The sequence below is a fragment of the Gossypium arboreum genome, chromosome 8, assembly GCF_025698485.1.
Source record: "Gossypium arboreum isolate Shixiya-1 chromosome 8, ASM2569848v2, whole genome shotgun sequence".
In the NCBI taxonomy this organism is placed as follows: Eukaryota; Viridiplantae; Streptophyta; class Magnoliopsida; order Malvales; family Malvaceae; genus Gossypium; species Gossypium arboreum.
The window spans coordinates 137,773,512-137,795,272 of record NC_069077.1 but is presented as its reverse complement, the minus strand read 5'-3'; the positions used below and the strand labels follow the sequence as shown (position 1 = coordinate 137,795,272).

The window sequence follows — 21,761 nt, the reverse complement described above, 5'->3', positions numbered from 1 at the left end:
AGTTTAAAAAATTTCAATTAGATCCTCTTTTCTTTTCTTTTCTTTTTTTTTTATTTTAAAATTCTCATTAATCCTCTCAAAATTTTAACTAAATCACCCAAAAATTTAAAATTTCTCATTAAATCCCTAACATTTTTATAAAATTTTGACTAAACCCACCAAAACTTAATGTCATAGTTCTTAATATCTACTTTTTTTTTTATAATTTCCTCCCAACTCTACACTTGGATAAGTCTTTGAATGTATGATGTTAATAATTGACTATCCCTTGCACCAAAATATTGAATATTCTTTTGATTGATTTGAATTCTTCCCCTATAATTGATTGTTTTAATAGTGGACTCAACATAATTATGTTTGGAATTTATATAATCCTACTTCACTTCATTATGCTTGAGTTTGTTTAAAGACACTTTTTCATCATTTAATTTAAAATACTAAAAAGCATGCACACTTCCACTACACTAAAAATTTAATTTCTATTAATTTGCATTTACCAAATATTTTGAGGGGTCAAAAAACCAATTTTTATTAAAGATTATTAAGGGTAGAATCTTGAACCCTCAACGGAAGGTATTATTATTATGGCAGAATCTTGCCTTCTGTACCCTAAAAAGAACATAAAAAGATTCACCGAATTTAGAAAACGCCTCACTTGATGGGGATGAGACTTGCAAACTCACGAGAAACGATATTTATTTGACATAAATATATTTAATATCTTAATTTTTTTATAAATTTTAAAAAATTATATCTCACAAAAAAAGTCATGGAACTTGCTATTATTACAAATTTAGTTACAAACACAGATTCGGATACATGACAAAACAGCAAACAATGTACTTTTAAGTGTTGCTTCGAAGGCATATCCAAACATATATCGAAAATAACTTCGCATAGACCCTCTATATACATGATTGTACTTCTACATCGGACATAACCGAGATAATGACTGCCTACTATCAGAACAGAAACAGAGAATAAAAAGACCAAACAGAACTGCTGTGTTTGATTACTACATGCTACAAACTGTTGAAACCGGACATCGTGGGAACAAGCATGGAAAAAAGAGGTTTGAACGGTACGATCTATCCCCCTTCCCAAAATGAAAGGGGTGAACATGTAGTTGTTCTCTGAGTTACTGTGGCTTAGCACCACCATTTTCTTCCTTGCTTTCGTCAGGAGTGGTGGTGGTTTCACTTTTCTTGTTGGAATGCCCTGTAACCGTCCTCCCCATGAACTTTCCTGCTTTGCTCAGTCCACTGCCGACAGCTCCGAGGCCACTCCCCACCATCCCAACTCCAGCACTGACACCACTTCCCACAAGTCCAACTCCAGTACCGATACCGGTACCAACCATACCAACACCAGATCCAACCAGTGAGGCCGCTCCGTCGAGTGCGTCCATTGTGCTTCCGATTACTCCGGCTTCTTTCAATCTCTTCCTTTCTTCTAGGATCCTCTTCTCTTCTTCCAAAGCAATCAACTGTTCCTCCTTGTTAAATTGATGGTACAAAAGCTGAAAGCATAAAATCGAGACTATATTAATCTGAAAAAAATACAATACTTGACTGAAGATAAACCTCATTCACAAAAAAAAAAAGAGAGGTTAAAATATGCTTCAAGTCTCTGTACTCTCTGCACACTTGGGACTTTAGTCCCTCTATTTTAGATTTCACAATTCAAGTCCAATTGTCAATACCATTAAAAAATTTCTCTTAAATTCATTGGTTTGACATTCTGAAAAAACAAAAAATACTCACTTGGTAGCTATATAACATAAAAAAATTGACATTGTAATGAACTTGAATTTAGAAGAAAAATTATAAGGATATACACAACTGGACTTGAATTTTGAAATCTGAAAAGAAGAAGAACTAAATTCCTTGAAATAAAAGTAGAGAGACAAATTTAAATATACGAAAAATACATAGACTCGGAGCATATTTTAACAAAAAAAATGAAACTCGACATTCCAATGGTATAAAAAAGGGCATCAAATAGATAAAACTAGAAGCAAAAGGAGGATACAAGTAGATAAAACAGGTATTTGGAGTGTCCATACCCAAAGCCAAATATGCGTTCGACATGGGTATTTCAAGAAAAGAGAAAAATCAGAGGAACATATGACTTAATTACATTAAAAGCAACTATTAAGACTAATAAATCAAGCATAAAGAAAGTAAATTCTAAAACAATACCTTAATGGTACAACTTCCCCTGTCCTTGTTATCTTTTATTTTAAGTGTATCAAGTGAGGACAGAAGGTTCAGATTAACCTCCTTTGGTGTCTCCGGTTCCAGTTCAATCAAACGGAATTTTGCAATTCCCAACCTCTTGTCTTGCCCAATGTCCTGGTCGAAAACCTGTTTGAAGAATATCAATGTCAAATACGAGTATATGCACGGCATGGACATACTCAATTCTTTGTAAGTTTTTCCATGTATTAAGAGTGTTTTGGAATGTCATATCCCCTATAGCCAGGAATTTTTGTTGGGGGCGGAATAAGAATAAAAAAATTTTGGGGGTAAAAACTACAAATTGTGTGTTAAAATAGCTTATTGAAATATTAATTTTAGAAAGGGTGAAAAATGAAAATTTCCCACTGACGAAAGGGGCTAAAAGAGATTAAATCGAATGACTTAGGTTTAAGATGAGCTAAAAGTGCAATTCAAACATTTAACCAAGGGGGCCAAGGCCACTGCCCCCTGGCTTAGCCACTAAGATGATACCATAAGCAAAAAAAAGGAGTAGAGAAACTGGTTCAGAACCTCTACGGTGAGTTCCTGTGTCTCTCGATCTTCGGCAATCAACTCAAATGTTTCATTCCAAATGGGATTCAGGTTGTTCTCGATGACTTTTGTTTTAATCTTGAAGAGAGGTCGGATATGCACGACAACATAAGGATCAGATTTTCCAATCATTTCCATGTTCTTTAAATCATTCGCTTTGACTACAGTAACTGTCAACTTTCCCTCCGGTTTAAGCTCTAATTCACTGCATAACAAAAAAAGTGATATTCAAGCAACATATCGGAGAAATTCCGGAAATTAAAACCAAAACAAGTGTGCAACTAGAGCTTTTTTCTTCGGTTTTTCAGTTTATCACTCAAAATGGAAAAAGAGCGGAGAACCAATGTTTTGGAATTACCTTGTATCAACTGGTATACCACCAATTGGAACAACAATTCTGTGTGGCCACTGAAGCATGTCTGTGACAATTGAATTCACAGTATCCTACAGAATACGATAAAGTTGGAACAATCTACAATCTCAGTTAGTGTATCTAAGAATAGCAAATCGGTCAAAACGTGGGAATATAAACCAAGAAAACTTACATCAATCATGTCTGAAATTCCAGGAACCGCTGTTAAGCTTCCACCAACAGCTTTCAGAGTGTAATCAATTCTAGGCTTTGGCTGATTGAATTTAAAAAAGGAATCCATGATTTCAAAACAGTTATAGATAGCATTATTCCGAATTTCGACATTTTGTAGCAAAACTTGAATGAACAAAAAATGTATGAAAGCAGAAAGGACATCAAACAACCTATATAAACCCCATTGCATTTGCAGCAATGTATCAATACCTCAGCAAGGAGAGCAACAACTACCGCAGAAATACAAGGAATCTCTTCAGCAAGTTGGAAGATGACACGAACAACAGTGAAAACTTGGAGATTCTTCAACTGCATCATAAAGCAACACACTAATAGTGAACCCATAATCTCATGTCATAAGAATTGAACTCTTACAATAGAAGAAGTGATACGGTATGTTACAGAGTTGAAACATAATTACATTTGCATTTAATATAGATGAAAAGTTCAAAAGGCTGCTGATGCGCTGACCTGAATCGGTATTGAGGCAACAAGTGCAGCTTCAACACCTAAAATTATACTTGGATCACCACCCCACCGAAGATCAATATCCATCGTGATTTGGCCTTTCTTAAGGGTCTGAACGCGAATACCTGCATTGTGTAAGCAAACATGCTGATAGAAATGCTTAAAGCGAGGAACTCATATAGTTTACAGAACTTTATAAATCAAATTGAGCAGTAAAAAGGCCCCTGCTAACAAAAACCAGTTATATGTATCCGTACATTTGAGTCTCATGGTCTAACCATCTCACAAATTAACCAAAGTGCTCCATCATGAAAAATTATCACAATCCTAAGACAAGACCAAGACACTCTCCACAAAAGCTTTAGATCGAGAACTTTGGAAAGAAGGGAGATATGACTTGAATAAGCTAAAAGCATTGGAGAAAAAAAAAAAAGTAAATGCCGTGGTAAGAAAGAAATTTGGACAATCAGGGGATCAGGAAGGTTGATTATCCTTTCAGCAGATACAAAGTTTCTTTAACTATAGAGTTATTAATCATCTTTCGAGCTAAAAATGAAATAGATTCTTGAGTTTTATGGTTAGTTGATTAGCTTTTTCATTAGTTTAATATAGTTAGTTTGTTCATAGGTTAACTTTGAGTTGAAATTTAAGTGTACTTTTGGTGCCTGTTTTAGGACCAAAACCAAGTCAAAGAGTGTTGGAATTACGGAGATAAATGCTAATAGAACTCAACAACTCAAGTGGAGAGCACCTTGGCAATTGGTTTCATGAATGCTATGTTCAGGTGTGTGATATAGATGTTTCATTGGAAAACAATATCAACGGAGGAATAGGAATTAGAATTCTACATTTATTTAATTTCTTTGGGAGTTTTAGTTTTACTAGGTTTTTTATTTCCTTATAAACTTTAAATTAGGAATTCTATTAGGACTTTAAATTAGGAATTAGATTAGATTTTCCTTTGTAATTAACAGCCTATAAAAGGCTGCCAATATGAAATAAAAGAGGGTTTTTATTTTTATCACAAACGTTAGTTTGGGAAGGGGTTCATCAAAGACGAATCGCCTTTGAGTAACCATAGGTCGAAGCAAGGATACTTTCTCGTCTAGACACTGTGACTAGATCTTACGCCAAGGCGCATAACAACTTGGTATCGAGTCGGTTGTCATGGGTGACGAAAAAACTTTGACACCAAGTGGAGGCATTTATGGAACAAATGGCTACAAGGCAACAAGCATTAGAGGAGCAGATGGCGATTTTATCTCTTCGGTCCAAAAGACAACGAAAGAGAATTTAGAAAAAAATAATGAACAACAAGGCAGCAGTGGAGGCAAGAAAAGAAATTCAGATTCACAACGCGGTGGGGGCATGGTGCCAAGATACTCCAAGATGGAATTTCCCACTTATGATGGTGTTGGTGATCCTTTAGGATGGTTAAAAAGATGCGAAAAATTTTTTGGCAATCAGCGGACCAACGAAGAAGACAAAGTTGGCTTAGCTTCATTCCATCTCTTAGGAGAAGCACAATTGTGGTTTGATCAAATCGAGGAAGAGGAGGCAAATTTGGATTGGGAGCGTTTTAGAGAGTGTTGTCATGTCAGGTTTGGGCCACCTATGAGTAATAACCCCTTGGGGGAACTTGCAAACTTGAGACAAACTGGGACAGTAGAAGAATATCAACGTCAATTTCAATCACTACTGGCTAGGACTACTGATCTTAAACCTCGACAACAAGTAAACATTTTTACTGCCGGATTAGTAGAGGAACTTAGAATTGATATCGAGATGCAACAACCGGGAAACCTTGGAGTTGCAATGAATATGGCTCGAGCTTTGGAACGGAAACAAAAAGTCTCTTCCAAGATGTTATCTCAAACCAATCTAAACTGGTCAGCTTCCCAAAACACTGGCAGCAATTCCATTATTCCAACAACTAAGAGCTTTGCAAAGGGAGGAGGACAAACAACGAAACCAATGGGGAATAACAAAAAGTAGGTTCTTCCGCACCATTTATCAAAAGATTGACACGAGCGAGAGATGGCGGAGAGAAGGGCTAAGGATTGTGTTATAATTGTGACGAGTCTTACTCCATGGGGCACAAATGTAAAAGGCTATTTTGGATAGAAGTACCAGATATTGAAGATGAGCAAGATGATGAGGTAGATGATCTTGAAATTTCCTTACATGCCGTTAGAGGAACTTGCAATTCATTTACTATGCAACTACCAGCAAAGGTGTCAGGAAAAACAGTGTTAGTTCTCGTTGATTCAGGCAGTACACATAACTTTCTACGCGAAGGTCTAGTGCCAAGATTGGGACTGAAAATACAAAAGAAAAGGGGGTTAAGAAAAGGGGGTTGCAAGTATTTGTGGCAAACGGAGAACGGGTTCCTAGCATTGGCATTTGTAAATCAGTACAGTTCGTTGTGGCCAATGACAACTTTCAAGCTGATTTTTATACAATACCATTAGAAAGGTTTGATATGATTTTGGGGGTTAAATGGTTGTGTACCCTTGGTCCAATTTTATGGGATTTCAGCTCCTTAATTATGCAATTTGCAGTAAACAAGAAGAAGATACTCTGGCAAGGGCAGCACCCAGAGGAAGTTCCACGACTCAGCTTGATACAGGGACAGGATTTAACTAATATAGTATTAGATAAGCTACTGGTAGAATTTGCGCATTTATTCCAAGAACCGTCTGGGTTACCTCCTAACCGCAAATGTAACCATCGTATAACTCTCAAACCAGGAACGGGACCAATTGTAGTCAGGCCTTATCGATATCCACATTTTCAAAAGGATGAGATTGAGAAGCAGTGTGACCAAATGTTACAACAAGGAATCATTCGACCCAGTAGATCACCATTCTCTTTTCCAGTACTATTAGTAAAGAAGCATGACGGGTCATGGCGTTTTTGCATCGATTATCGAGAGCTTAATGCTTGCACTGTTAAAGACAAATATCCGATTCCTGTCGTGGATGAATTGTTGGACGAACTTCATGGGGCAAAATATTTTACAAAATTGGATTTACGATCGGGATATTTTCAAATTAGAATGGCAACTATTGATGTGGAAAAGACAGCCTTCCGAACCCACCATGGACACTTTGAGCATGCCATTCGGGCTTACCAATGCCCCTTCCACATTTCAGAGTTTGATGAATGACATTTTTCGCGCTTACTTGCGTAAGTTTGTTTTAGTCTTCTTTGATGACATATTAATTTATAGCAAAACATGGACTGAACATATGCATCATGTAAGATTAGTTTTTGAACTCTTGCGGGATAATATGTTGTTCTTAAAGAAATCCAAGTGTTTCTTTGGAGAGTCTCAGGTAACCTACCTCGGTCATGTCATCCATGGTGAAGGGGTCGAGGTTGATCACACTAAAATTAAAGATGTCACCGATTGGCCAACTCCTAAAACTACCAAGGCTCTACGAGGCTTTCTTGGGTTGGCAGGATATTACAGAAAATTCATCAAGAATTATGGACAAGTGGTCGCACCCTTAACATCTCTTCTAAAGAAAAATGCCTTCAATCGGACTAAGGAAGTCGATGTTGCTTTCACCCAATTAAAACTTCTCTTTCAAAGACCCCAGTTTTGCAATTACCCAACTTTATGGAGGAATTTGTGGTTGAATGTGATGCTTGGACAGCGGGTTTGAGTCAGTACTACTGCAAAGGACACCCCATTGCCTTTTTCAGTTGCAAGATTGCAGATCGACACCTTAAGTTGGCTGCCTACGAACGTGAATTAATTGGTTTGGCAAAGGCAGTGACTCAATGGCGACCCTATCTTTGGGGAAGGCATTTCCTCATCCGTACTGATCACTTCAGTCTTAAGTATTTGTTAGACCAACGACTTACGACATCTCCACAACAACATTGGATTAGCAAGCTAATGGGGTTTGATTTCTGAGTGGAATATAAAGCAGGGAAGTTGAACAGGGCTGCAGATGCTTTATCTAGAAAAGACGAAGACTTACCACACCTCATGACTGTTTCATTCCCTCAAGTTGAAATTCTTAAAGCCATCGACGAGAAATAAAGCTTCCCGAATTATCACAACTCCAAAGAAAGAATTCTACAAGGAGAGTTGGGGCTCGATTGGGTTGCACAAGATGGGTTGATTTTCTTCAAAGGGAGGTTGTACCTTTTACCTACCTCACCAATTATTCTCACTCTTATCTCCTCTATACATGCTATGGCACATGAAGGGGAATTGAAAACATTGTATCGTCTTCGCCAAGATTTTTTTTGGAAAGGAATGAAGCTTGCAACCTCAGAATTTGTGCAACATTGTTTAGTATGCCAATGCCACAAATGGCAAAATTTACAGCCCGCAAGTTTACTTCAACCTCTTCCAATACCACAACATGTTTGGGCTGATATTTCTATGGATTTCGTGGAGGGTCTACCCAAAGTAAAAGGAAATCGGTACTTATGGTGGTTGTGGACGATCGTCAAGCACGCCATTTTTACCTCCCATCCATTTATCGCTATATCTGTTGCTACCGTCTTTTTGCAGAGGTATTCGACTTCATGGCTTGCTGAATCCATAGTTTCGCATCATGATAAAGTTTTCCTCACTGTTTTGGAAGGAATTATTTCGTCAAAGTGGTACTAAGCTCGCTTTTTCCTCAAAGATACCATCCCCAATCGATGGTCGACAGAGGTAGTTAACCGAACAATAGAAATGTACCTACGATGCCTCTCTAGTGATCGTCCACGACAAAGGTCGATTGGGTTCCATAAATTTGAGTATTGCTACAACACCTCATATCACACCGCCTAAAGGCCACTCCTTCCAATTAGTATACGGTGGGATCCACCTCGACTTCTCTCCTATTCAATTGGTTCTACAAGGATTGAAGGCATGGATAAGGCTCTACAAGATAGGGATGCACTTTTACACAATGCTCGGGATAGACTCTTGCAAGCTCAAAGAACGAATGAAAGCCACTTATGATTTGGGGCACAGAGAGTTGAATTTTAAAGTCGGGGATTGGGTTTGGTTACGGCTTCAACAGTATCGACAATTGACGATAACTAAACAGAAGCATCACAAGTTATAGCCAAAATATTTTGGTCCTTTTAAAGTCTTGAACAAAATAGGATCAGTGGCCTATCAGCTTGAATTACCTACAGGCAGCAGAATACATGATGTATTTCATGTTTCTTTCCTCAAAGAATACAAGGGACCTCAACCAGATGCGGTTGGAGACTTGCCCTTAGTATATGATGGCAAGGCCTTGCCTACTCCACAAGCTATTATTAATACCAGGCTTAATCGGGGTCGGCGGGAACTATTAGTGCAATGGGCAGGATGCCCTCAAGAAGATGCCACTTGGGAACCAATTGATAATTTTCGAGCGACTTATCTCGAATTTGAGCTTGAGGACAAGCTCAACTCCGAGAGGGGAGAATGATATAGATGTTTTCATTGGAAAACAATATCAACGGAGGAATAGGAATTAGAATTCTACATTTATTTAATTTCTTTGGGAGTTTTAGTTTTACTAGGTTTTTTATTTCCTTATAAACTTTAAATTAGGAATTCTATTAGGACTTTAAATTAGGAATTAGATTAGGATTTTCCTTTGTAATTAACAGCCTATAAAAAGGCTGCCAATATGAAATAAAAGAGGGGTTTTTATTTTTTATCACAAACGTTAGTTTGGGAAGGGGGTTCAGTCAAAGACGAATCTGCCTTTGAGTAACCATAGGTCGAAGCAAGGATACTTTCTCGTCTAGACCTGTGACTAGATCTTACGCCAAGGCGCATAACAGTGTGAAAAAAGAGAAGGCATGAAGGCAAAGCGCGAAAACTTGTCTCGGACTTTACTATTTGGGGACAACAGGGATTCTACTTTGACTAGGCTTTTGGACTATTTAAGCATTAAGATTATTTTAGAATAGAGAGAAGCCACAACCTGAAATAGATGTATAAATTACATTAGGACTATTAGATTAACTTTTCCATTGGTCAAAAAGCATATTAAGGGATTATTAGATTTGTGTGAAATATATCATAGGTCTAATCTCATAAGAACACAAAACCTTGTTTTATATTAATTTAGTTTTAGATTTTAGCACTAATTTTCATTAATTGATTTTCTGGATATATTTAATGTGCACTTTTCGGTTTGGCTTGCACTAATTTATCACTTTATTATGAGCTGCCTGCAATAGCATATATTTGCATTAGAAAACTCTGCTACTTGAAAACATGACAAAACCCACTAGCTAAAAAGCAAGCAAAATGAGGTCACAGTTCTCCATTAAGTCATACCTTCGATCTTGGGAGCTACAGTACCAAGAGACAGTTTACTGAATTTTAGTGAAGTAATACCAGGAGGTCGGTATTCTTCCAAGAGAGGTTCAACAGACTCTTTGATTACCGCTGATGCTGCCTGAAAAGATAACATTTCAAAATATTTTAAACAGTGAACCTAATGCAGGTTTATCTGCGAGCAAATGTAGCATATGAAACAACTGCAAATTTGCAATTATTTTCACTCAACAAAACATAAAAGAAGATGAATAAGTTGCCAAAATTGAATCTATTCTAGTGGAAACACTCAGTTAAACAAAAGGCACACTGCTAAGATTCTTTAACTTTTACGAGCAAAATCTTGATCGGTCGCAAATATAACCATAAAAAGAACAAGCAGCTTACCTCTGCAACAAAAGGCCATAACTTGCTCAAGTGCTTGTTCAACCATTTCACCTAAAAGGGCCAACCATAGTATAAAAGGTAAGCAACTATACTGCATAAAATCTTAATCACAAAATTAAAGTACATTTATTCAATACCTAACACATGTAGATATATCTGGTAGCCGAAGATGCATGTTTTAGGCAATAAAACCAACAAAAATGCATCATGAATACACTTATTATGCTCTGACTCTTTATTATTCTTGAATTACACATATCCAACACCCATATTCAATGCATATTTGAGCATGCGTATAGAAATATGATCCTCCAAAGACTCTCCAAATACATGAAATCTTGGAAAATAGAACATGCTCGTGTTTGACAGTCATACCCAAATCAGAGTAACAAAGGAATACGTGACAAAATACATGGACATATCAAAATTTATATATAGGAATTATTAATGTCCCAAAATTTATATGAATAAAGCAATATTATGACAGCAAAAATACACAACAATGACACGAATATACAAGTTATTAGGTCCAGAAAAATTCCAAACTTCTCGTGAAGAAATAATTTTTGCTTTTACAAGTGAAACAAGAGAAATTTGGTTTTCTTCAGGTTGAACATAAACCACAGTAGCCTAAAAGAAGGTTAACAAGAATCTTAATTGATTTGACACCATTAAACCAACCTGTTCATAGACAGGGAAAGATATCCATTCAGGATAATTATCACCACAAATTTTCTTCAAATCATCTCTACTGAGAGCCCCAAGAACTTTTATATCAGCTGCCTGTCAAAGAAGACAAATATTATAATTAATAAGGATCCAAAAAGTTTCATTCATCTGAAAGCTTAAAAGCTCACTAAGTTGCAAGATCAGATTTCCGGCCATAAAGACGAACCAAAAATGGAGCAAGGGACATATGCTCCTCCCCATTTTTGCATCAAACTAAAAAAACATGAGGATTTGAAACAAAATACATGAAAGCACAAAAAAATTGAAGTTACCAAGCTACTATTGTAGTGGCAAAAAGATTTGTAAGTTGGCCTCAATATCCAAGGTTCAAACCATGTGAAAAACATACACCTCCCCCAAATTTGAATATACCAAAAAAGAAAAAAACAAAGAAAAAGCTACAGTAAAACCACCTTGTTCAACCCATTGAGCCTAGAATGTTCATTGACCAAGCAACCCAAGCACAGCTCAAAAGTACCACCCAATAACCATGACCACACTCTAGAAGGTCATGCGACCACCTATGAGCTCCCAGAGGTCAACTCATTTGTTACATCAAGGACCAAAGGAGATTCTACCACTAGGATGGTCACCGATACCTCTCACCAATTGACCACCAAATCCCATCAAGAGAAAAATACATGATGCTCAGAAAGTCGCCCAAACAGGTATAAATAGCCCATTTTTCACAGCTAACCATAAGTCTACATTCTCACCTTACTCTATCCATTTCCTTTCTCGTGATACCCTCATTGACTTAAGCATTATAACACGCCCGGAGAACTACCTCCGGCACCCTCTAACCTTTTTGTCCTCCTCTACAGGTATTTGACCACTTTCACTACTTCAACTCCAACCCAACATCAACATACCACGAAACACTCAAATAATTTCTTATAACCGCCCTACTACATACAATCAAATTTGATTAGGATGGTAAGTAGCAAATTGAAAGTTCCTTCTACTAGAGGATGCTTATGCTGACACAGCTCCATCAAGGAAACTAAACTTAAAAAATTAACTAATCTACTGATAAAAAAATGCGGGGTCGTTTAATACAAGGAAAATTACAATGAATTTACTCACTCAACTACAAAGTTCAGCGTTCTCTTTAATTCATTTCATAAATAAATGAAAAAAATAGAAAAGTTAAACGAATTGTGATTAAATAATTAACGAAATCTAAACAGATTTAAAAAGTTGCGTGAAATAAAGATACCTTGGCGATTCGTTTAGTGCTTCGGTACTTCATCATATGACGCCAACCAGCCATCAATGAAATCCCGAATACCATCCCCATAAACATCCCAGAAACCAACCCCATTTTCCTGGATTTCAAACATAAAACCTTTTTTTAAAAAAAACTAACCCAAAGAAGTATAAGTAAGCAAGTAAGCGTAGGATGCATGAAATGATAAACAAAGAAAGAAAGAGTTAAAGTGAAACTAAAAATTGGGATCCAAAAGAGGAAAAAAAAAATTACGTTTAAACAATTTGGTTTCTCCGTTCTTTTTTTTTTTTTTTTTTTTGCTGCTTAAGAAAACTTTCTTCAATCCAAATAACTCAGTGATTTAAGCTCCAACAGGAAACGTCTCTAACAAAAAAAGAAGCTGGAAATGGCAGCTGGGACTGCAAATAAAATACTAAGAGAAAAAGAAAAGCATTCGAGTAATGTAAAAGCAAAGTAGAGCTGGATTGAGGATTGGAGGAAGACAAAGCCGAGAAAGACTCTTCTTTGCCTTAAAATCTTTTAGTGTTTAATTTTGGTATAAAGCAACATTTAGTTCTTTAACTTGTCGATTTCTCTCAATTTAGTCCTTTAATTTCTTTTGTCTATGTTAGTTTTAGAACTCAGCAACTTCTCCCCATTTAACCAATATCTAATTTGGTTTCCATCAAGGTGAAAATTTTAAAAAAAAAATTATATAAAATCTAAAAATACAAAAAATTATAAAGAAATTATATATTTTTTCTTAAAAATTTATGTGATGGCATCACACAATTTAAAAAATCACATTATCACATTTTAACAAAATTCAAGTTTATGGATCAAATTGAAAAAACTGTCAAATTCCAAGCATGCTTACGACCAAAAGTTTCACGGACTCAGATAAAAAAATTATTTATATCAAGGACTAAATGCTACTTTATCCCTTTAATTTTCTCTTTTTCTAATTACACGTCTGTCTGTTATTGTTTTTGTTCAACGAGGTCCGTCGGTTTTGTTACTATGGGAGACTAATGGGTAAATTGCAGCAATCATCATCTAATTATAAAAAAAATTTCATTTTAAGCAACCAAAATTGGCCACTCTCAAATTTACAAACAAAAATCGAAGCTGGATTTTTTCCTTAAAATTTTAATTTTCCACCTAATTTATGTAATTTCCAATTCATTGTTGTACATTTAAATAAACAACTATATCCAAATCTTTTAATATAAATGAGGAGAAACCCTAAAAATTGGGGATATTTGCATTGCTTTTGTCCCTTTTCTCCGATGTACTAGTGATGCAGCAGTGAAGACAAGAAATTGAGAGGGAAAAACAAAGGAAAGCATTCTCCAACCGCCAAAAAGAAAGAACCCGATGTTATTTCGACCTGTTATTGTGGAAATGGAAAAAAAAAATAATGACAAAAAAAATAATGACAAAAAATTTCAAAAAACAAAAATATCAATTTCAACTTATCCAAAATATCTTCAAACGCCATTTGTCACCAAAGGTAGCTGTAGTCAGTTATGGGTGTGAAGCAGCAAGATCATGCAGAACTCAACTCGATGTTTGACCCCCAAGATGTTAGCTTTGAGTAACTCGATTGCGGGCAATGGTGAAAGCTCACAGTTCTAAGCTTCAATGAAGAACTTATGAAGCGTGGTTTCTGATGAGAGTAATGGGGAAGGAAAAGAAGAAGGTGCAAGTGAAAGTGAAGGCATACGTGAATAATATCATAGATAATTAAATCATACGTGAAGACAGTTCAATGTTAAAATTCTTCCGAATATCTTAAATATTCTGTTTCAATCTTTCGTGCTTACAAGAAAAAAAAATACAGAAATATAGGTTAAATAAGTACAGAACCCCTTTAGTGGAACGAACTCCTCGTAATTTTTATTTAATTAATCTTGGAGAAAATACATAGTTAACTAATTATAAAAATAATAATTTTAGGTATCCAATATAAAATATTTATGATTTAAGTACCCATATTATATAGTTCGGTTATTTTGGTCACTCCTGTTAAAATCACAACCAAAAAGTTGACATGCCTATTAAAAAAATAGTATAATGACAAATTTAGCCGTAATATTTACATATGATATTAGCTTAGTCATAATTTTAAAAATTAACCCTCAAAATTTACAAATAATCTCAATTTGATCCTAATTCTTGAATATTTAAAAAATATATAAAATTAAATATATATATATATATATATAATAGTTGTAACACCTTGATTTGACGAACCGAGTCGAATTGGGAAGATAACTTCAGTAAAGGATGCCTAGGTTGTTGGACTTAGCCCAATGAAGGTTGGTGACTGTATGGCGAAGTACTTCGTAGAACTTCGCCAATACAAATATATTAGTGAGTATCCAAATGAAATCGTCACTCGTGTTTTTATGTAGTGACTAGAGTAAGTAAAATAGCTTATGGAACACGTTTCAGTCATTTAATGTCCTATTGGAGGTAACATGTCGATAATTAGGACACTTGGAGGGCCTCGTAAGATGTGATTTATTAGTGGAAACGTGCGAGAGCTAGAAATGATTGGAGATAGTTCTAATTAGGATTTATCCGTAAGATTGCTATAAATAGGATAGAGTAGTAGTGGAGAGAAGATTTCTAAATCATTTTCTCCACTAGACCTTATTATCATCAAAGAAACCAAGAGAGTTCTTTCTTACTAACGAAGGTGCTAACTATTAAAGCTCAGGATAGCTTCTACAATAATTGTCTACTAGTAAATTCTTAAACATTCCTTTAAGTTTTACCAGATAGATAGAAAACTGTTAACATAAGAAATGTGGTAGTATATTTTGAATACTAGGTATGAAATAAACTTCTACCCAAAACTGTTTGCATGTCTATAAATGTTTGTTATGTCATAGCCATTTGGTAGTTTTTGATGATTTTAGGAGTTGTTTCATTGTTTAGCTAAAGACATGGAAGAAGGCCCTAGTACAAAAGGTAAAGAACCAGTAGAGTAAATAAAGCTCTAGAGTAAAGCATTTTGGTGAGTTCTTTCATACCTAGAGTTATAGTCTGTATTGTTTCGATTAACTGTTTTTGTCATTCTGTAAGGTAAGTGCCATTGTCCTTTGTCACTGGTGTTTACATCTAAAGAAATATGTTCTTAGAGTCAGTTGCATGCATGGTCAAACACGATAAAAGAACTTCAAGATGTGGTGTATGTATAAAGAATGAGTACTCATTCCTTGGCGCATAAGCTTCGTATCTAGACTAGTGTAATGAGGTATGGGTGGAATGATATATACATTGATCTTGAAGATCCAGGATAAAATTTTCACCTCCGGTATGGCACGTAGTTACAAACTATGATTGATGAAAACCAGACCTTGCTAGGGAACACTTATGTGTCCAAACAATGAGGGGAGTGTTGAGGATAGAAATGAAATGATTGTGTATGGTTCAGTTAAGAAATTATGAAAATCTAAGATATGATAGGTTTTTCAGGAACCGAGATCAGAAGCTAGCACAAGGAAGAGAGTACAAGAGAAAAAAAAGGGTACATTAGTTTATGCACACTATATGAAAAGAATAAACAATAAACCTATTATTCAAAAAAGGGTTATACAACGTAAATAGCAAGTCCTCATAGCGGATGTGCTCGCAATGTCATGCATGGTAACTTAGACCAACGAAGTACACCAATGGGCGAGGTGAGTCGCGATTGAATTCACCAGATGTCTTATGGGCTAGAGGGATATGTTTGCCAAATATGGTGAGTTAGTTGACAACCTGGATTTCTATCCCTTAATGTCTGTTATTATCTTTTAGGAACTCACTAAGTTCTTTTGAACTTACCACATTTCCCCTTTGCTTTTAGGTTCTTAGATCAAGCATACCATTGAAGGAAATCTGCCAAACCTACGACCATTTGTGACCCTTTTGATTTTGTGGGTAATATGTATTCGCTGAGGGTTATTAGAACTTTTGTTAGAAGTTATCTTTTGTCGAACTGTTGTTGTTTTTAAATTAATGTTTTGTATTTATTTTAATGATAATTGTAGCCTTGAATGGCTTATTCCCACCCCGATTTATAAAAGTGTTTATGATAGCCATCGCAAGCTATGATTGTGTATTTTAAATCTTTATGCAAGGCGAAATAGCTATTTTAAAACAGAGTTAGAATTTCTGAAATGCTACACCACGAAAATGGAATCTGCCAAAAATTGTTGGAGTGTTTTAAAGAGAAGTGTTGGAGTAGTCCAATAGGTCAAACTTGTTACATTCCATACCCGGATCCTGTGGACGGGTCAGGCGTGGGGTGTCATAATAATAAATATAAATATATTAATATTAAATAAAATAAAAATACCCCTCTGATAAATGATGAAAGTAATATACTTTAATCCCGTTCATAATGCGTTTTAGGATGATTATTTATGCAAATTGGTGAATTTTATGTTCCTATTCCTTTAAATTCATGTTTTTATTCTTTGGTAAGCATTTGGGAGCAAAAGGAACAAAAAACGAGCGAAAATCGGATAAAAAAAGCATATTTCAGGAGCCACACGGGCTGGACACACAGCCATGTGCCAGACCGTGTCAATTTCGCACTTGCTTCCCAAACACGAGGAAAAATGCAATTTTTAGGATTTTTGGACATTCCAAAGTCTATAAATACCAAATAGAAGAAGAGAATAGAGAGCCATCAGAGAATATTGAAGAAAACAACTCGAAGAACACTATTAGAGCCAACTCTGAAACAGATTTCCAACAAGATTGAATAACTCCTTTTAATTTCCTTTGAAATTTTTATGAGTTTCTTTATTTCTTGTGGTTATTTTGACTTTGAGATGTATTTATTCAGAATTATGAACTAATTCTCTAGATACCTAGGAAAGATGAAAGCTATGATGAATTCTATTATTTAATTTTTGTTTTATGCGATAAATACTTGATTATTGTTCTTAGTTATGTGTACTTATTTCTAATTTTAATATTTCTGGGATATTAATTCATGTTTAATGTGCTTAAATTAGAGGAGGAAAAGTTCCTTTTAAAAGTAGATCTAGCATAATTGAGTGGAGTTGCATGCAATCCTAAAAATAGGACAACATAAATCTACCAGATTATAGTCAAATCTAAGAGGGGAATCTATAGATCGAGTTAATACAACGATAGGGGTTTTAATTAGAAAGAGATTTGATTAATCAAACTAGAGTCAGTTGCTCTTACTCTCAAAAGAGATTTTAGCATAATTTAGGGACTTCTACGAATTAAGATACCAAGTGAATAAATCGTTTAATTGAAATTCATAATAATAGATGAAGTGTAGGTGGATTCTTTATTGGGTATTGCCTCTCTCATTGGTTATTATTCGTTTATTCTCCTTAATTAAGAAATAATTGATGCTAATTGCTTAATTCTCAAATTCACTCCTACGCACCTAAAAGTAATTCCAATAATTTGAAAAGGAAAAAAATATCTTTGATCCCAAGTTTCTTTGGAAATCAACGGAGCAACATCTTTGATCCATTCGCCATCAACATATAGGACCCTTTCAATAATTTGGAATCACTTTTCCAAGAAAATTCAGCCTTGGTCAACACTCACATCGACTAGAAAAAGAAGTCGAATGCCCATGTGTTCAAAGTCGATCTTTCTGGGCTTAAGAAAGAGGAAATCGAAGATAAAATGGTGCTTCAAATTAGTAGCGAAAGAATGTGGAGAAGGAAGAAAAGAACGAGATGCGGCATCGTGTGGAGCGAAGCAGTGGCAAGTTATCGAGGTGGTTTAGGTTGTTTGAGAATGCAAAGACTAATCAAGTTAAAGCTTCCATGGAAAATGGGATTCTCATTATTACTATTCCTAAAGATGGAAGTGAAGAAGCCTAATGTTAAAACCATTCAGATTTCTAAGAAAAGAAATCATTGGTTTAATGATGTTTGAATAGAGTTTATTAACATTACAAAACAATGTTGGTCAAATGATGTAAATTTGTAATCAGAATTTTAATAGCGAGAATGCAATTTTCTTCTTCTTCTTCTTCTTTATCTGATCATTCTTTTGTACCCCTCTACAACTATAGTGCAGCAATGAAAATGGAAACCATTAAAGAACCTATTTCTTTGAATTTTTGTAGAACTAGGATCAAATTGGGACTATTTGTAAATTTTGAAGGTTAATTTTTTTAAAGTTATGACTAAGTTGATATAATATGTAAAAGTTGAGGGCTAAATTTATTATTATACTGATTTTTTTAATTACCATGTCAGCTTGCCATTTGTGAGTTTTAATGAGAGTGACCAAAATGATCGAACTATGTAACGAGAGTGCTTAAATTGTAAACTTTTTATTCTGAGTGCCTAAAATGAAAATTTTTGACACATGAGTGACTATTTATGCAATTTACCCTCATAATAATGAAGTTTTAAATATCATACATTAAATTATAATTAAAATTTAAAACTAAAATCTCAATAAATATCACAAAATAATACAAGTAAAGATAATAATATTTAAAAAAAACTCTTATAAAATAGTTTTGATACCATTTAAATTTAAATAAATTTTCTCGTAAAATTTATACATATAACAATATATTCAAAATATTACAAATATATTATATTTCAAATAATTTATATAAATAGTAAATCCGTTAAATAATCTAAATTTATTTTTAACATAAAATAAACAAAGCATTTAAGCGTCAGAAATAATTAACATTAAATCTGAATTATTAGTTTAAGTGGGTCAATTAATGTTCTGTCTATTAACTTCTTCTTCTTTTTTCTTTTTAATTACAATATAAGGTAAAGTTCGAATAATTAGTGCGATTAGCGCAATTTAAACCTAAGTTACATTTGGAGCGGTAAACTCTCTTAACTATGAGGTCAGCACATGAAATTCTTCTATCTATTAACTTTACTTTCGATTCCATTAATAGTTAGCATTATGACTTTACAATGTATTGTTTCTCCATTTAATGAATTCAAATTATTTACGTTAAAAACCAATAATTAAATAAAAATTCAAAATTTAGAATTTCTCAAATTTCATCTTCTTTTCATCTCAACTACAATTTCAAAATTCTTCATCAACTTGATTTTTTAGTTTTTATTTTATTTTATTTTTAACCAAATAAAAGACCCTGAAAATATACTATGTTTTTGGTTTTCGCATAGTGAAATTTCTTACTCAATAATAAATTTGTAGATAGCAGTGAGTAGAGTCGAATATATAGACGTCGATGATAATTTTATTTACCTAATAATCAAGTAAAACAAAAAAAAATAAAGAGTTAAAATTTAAAACTAAAATTAAATTCAAAATAAAAAATATATATTGTAAAATAAAATATAAGAAAATCGATGAGATGAAATTCTAACCAAAGGTTAAATATCTGTTTGATTCGTAAATTTGATCATTGATGCAAAAATAGCTTTCAGTGTTATTTACTAAACTAGTTATAGTTGCCAACATTACGCCTAGCAACCAGTCTCTCCTTACTGTCTCCATAACATGGGGTAACCTATTTGAATTTACTTCTCTTACTAATAAACAACTCTATAACTTCGCGCTTAAAATTTAATTTATTGGTAGAGCTAGTTTTAATCAACAAACTGACCTTAGTGGGTTTATTTAAGTTAGGTCACATACCCACACAACATAAAATGCATATCTCTATCATATCCACCTATGTTGTTCGTCACGGTATTAAAATAAATTAAACAAATATAGATTTAACAATTCTAATTGACAAGACAAATATTCTAAGCAAGTGAATATGATATCGATATTCAACAAATATGAATATTTATAATTAAATCAAAAGACATATAAATGCCAAAGAATAAAAAGAAAATATTAAGAACAATTAGATCTCACAAACTTTGTGAATCAAACTTCGAAAAAAATTTAACTAGAAATAGTTTAGAAACTCACGAAATAAAACTAAGTAGCTATGTTTATGTCTCTTGTTTAACCTCGTAATTTCTATGTATAGGGCAAAAATAATATATTGGATAAAAATACGAAAGTTCCCTTAATTAAATAAAGTAGAATTTTTGTAGTTTTTTTGGTAATTTTTGTGTCAAACTTCTAGGCCATTTTTCAATTCCTTCCTAATATTTTTCCAGCTTGAGTTGTGAAACAACTTCAGTTAGATATTTTGATTCCATTTGAATCAGTATATTATAGGACTAAAACGAAATCTTGTAACTCAAATTATAGCCAAAATATTGAAGTTGTGTTAAGTGAAGTCTAATTCTCAAAATTAAATTTTAAGCTTGTTTTTCTGTAATTATTCTATAAATAAAAAATAAATAAAAATGTAAATAATATATTTAAGAACATAAATAGTATAATTCAAGACAATAAATATCACAAATAAATTGAGAATTATGTACTTATCTCCAATGATACCTTGATACAGATGGCAAAAGCGAGGCATTGAATCCCAAGTATTGATACTCATCAAGCTCAATTAAATGTGTAAGCTTTCAAGTCACATCATAAGTTGTTACTATGTGAAAATTTTAGTTTTAATAGTCAAATATGTAATTCATTGTTTAGATTGTTTCGGTTCATAATTTGTTTGTGTTATAATTGTAACAGCCCTAATTTGACCCTAGTTGGGAAGTGGTTTCGGGACCACAAAACCGAGTCATAAAAATAATTAACCGTCATATTTTATGTTTATTTTATGTGAATATGAATGTGTGAAAGTTTCATGCATTAATTTTGTCATCAGTATGTGAAATTTTGAAGAAGGGACTTAGGTGAGACTTTTGTGAAATAGGATAGGTAATTATAAAAGGATCTAATTGTGCATGAGGTTAAAAAAATGTACTTGCATGTCAATTAGTCAAAATTTTTGTTAGTGGCCGGCCATGTTATGGATTTATGTATAAAATAATTATTTTTGCTAATAATTAATATTACAAAAATGAAATAATGAATAAAGATTAATAAAATATTTGGGTGAGTGGGAGGAGAAACCAAAGTTGGTTCATCCTCACTCCACCATTGCCGTAACTTGAGATTAGAAAGAAGAAAAAAAATTTCTTTGTTTGATTTCGGCTTGGAGAATATTTAGAAAGAGGTAAGTACTTTGAAATTCTTGAAAATTTATGTATAATTTTGGTGATTTGTTCAAATTCTATTCATTCCATGAGTTAAATTTTTGGTTGTTTGGAGGTTTGATATTCGGCCAAGTAGTTTGAAACTCTTGGTAAATATTTTTCTTTCTTTCTTTATGTCATTAAAAGGGATGCTATATTAGGATATGAAGAGTGATAAATTGTTGTTAAC

The 21,761-nt window shown here is 33.9% G+C and overlaps 1 protein-coding gene across 1 annotated transcript; it reads right to left on the bottom strand.

The window, feature by feature from the left end:
* Positions 1-748: 748 nt before the first annotated feature.
* Positions 749-14,304, bottom strand: LOC108469721 (calcium-dependent lipid-binding protein-like). The gene is made up of 12 exons (XM_053031916.1): positions 12,744-14,304; positions 12,480-12,588; positions 11,213-11,314; positions 10,532-10,582; positions 10,145-10,265; positions 3,850-3,971; positions 3,589-3,687; positions 3,338-3,418; positions 3,151-3,236; positions 2,772-2,997; positions 2,202-2,366; positions 749-1,519 (listed from the first exon to the last, which is right to left on the bottom strand). Exons 2-12 carry the CDS (start codon positions 12,582-12,584, stop codon positions 1,139-1,141), a joined length of 1,539 nt encoding a protein of 512 aa, XP_052887876.1. The 5' UTR covers positions 12,585-12,588; positions 12,744-14,304; the 3' UTR covers positions 749-1,138.
* Positions 14,305-21,761: the final 7,457 nt, after the last annotated feature.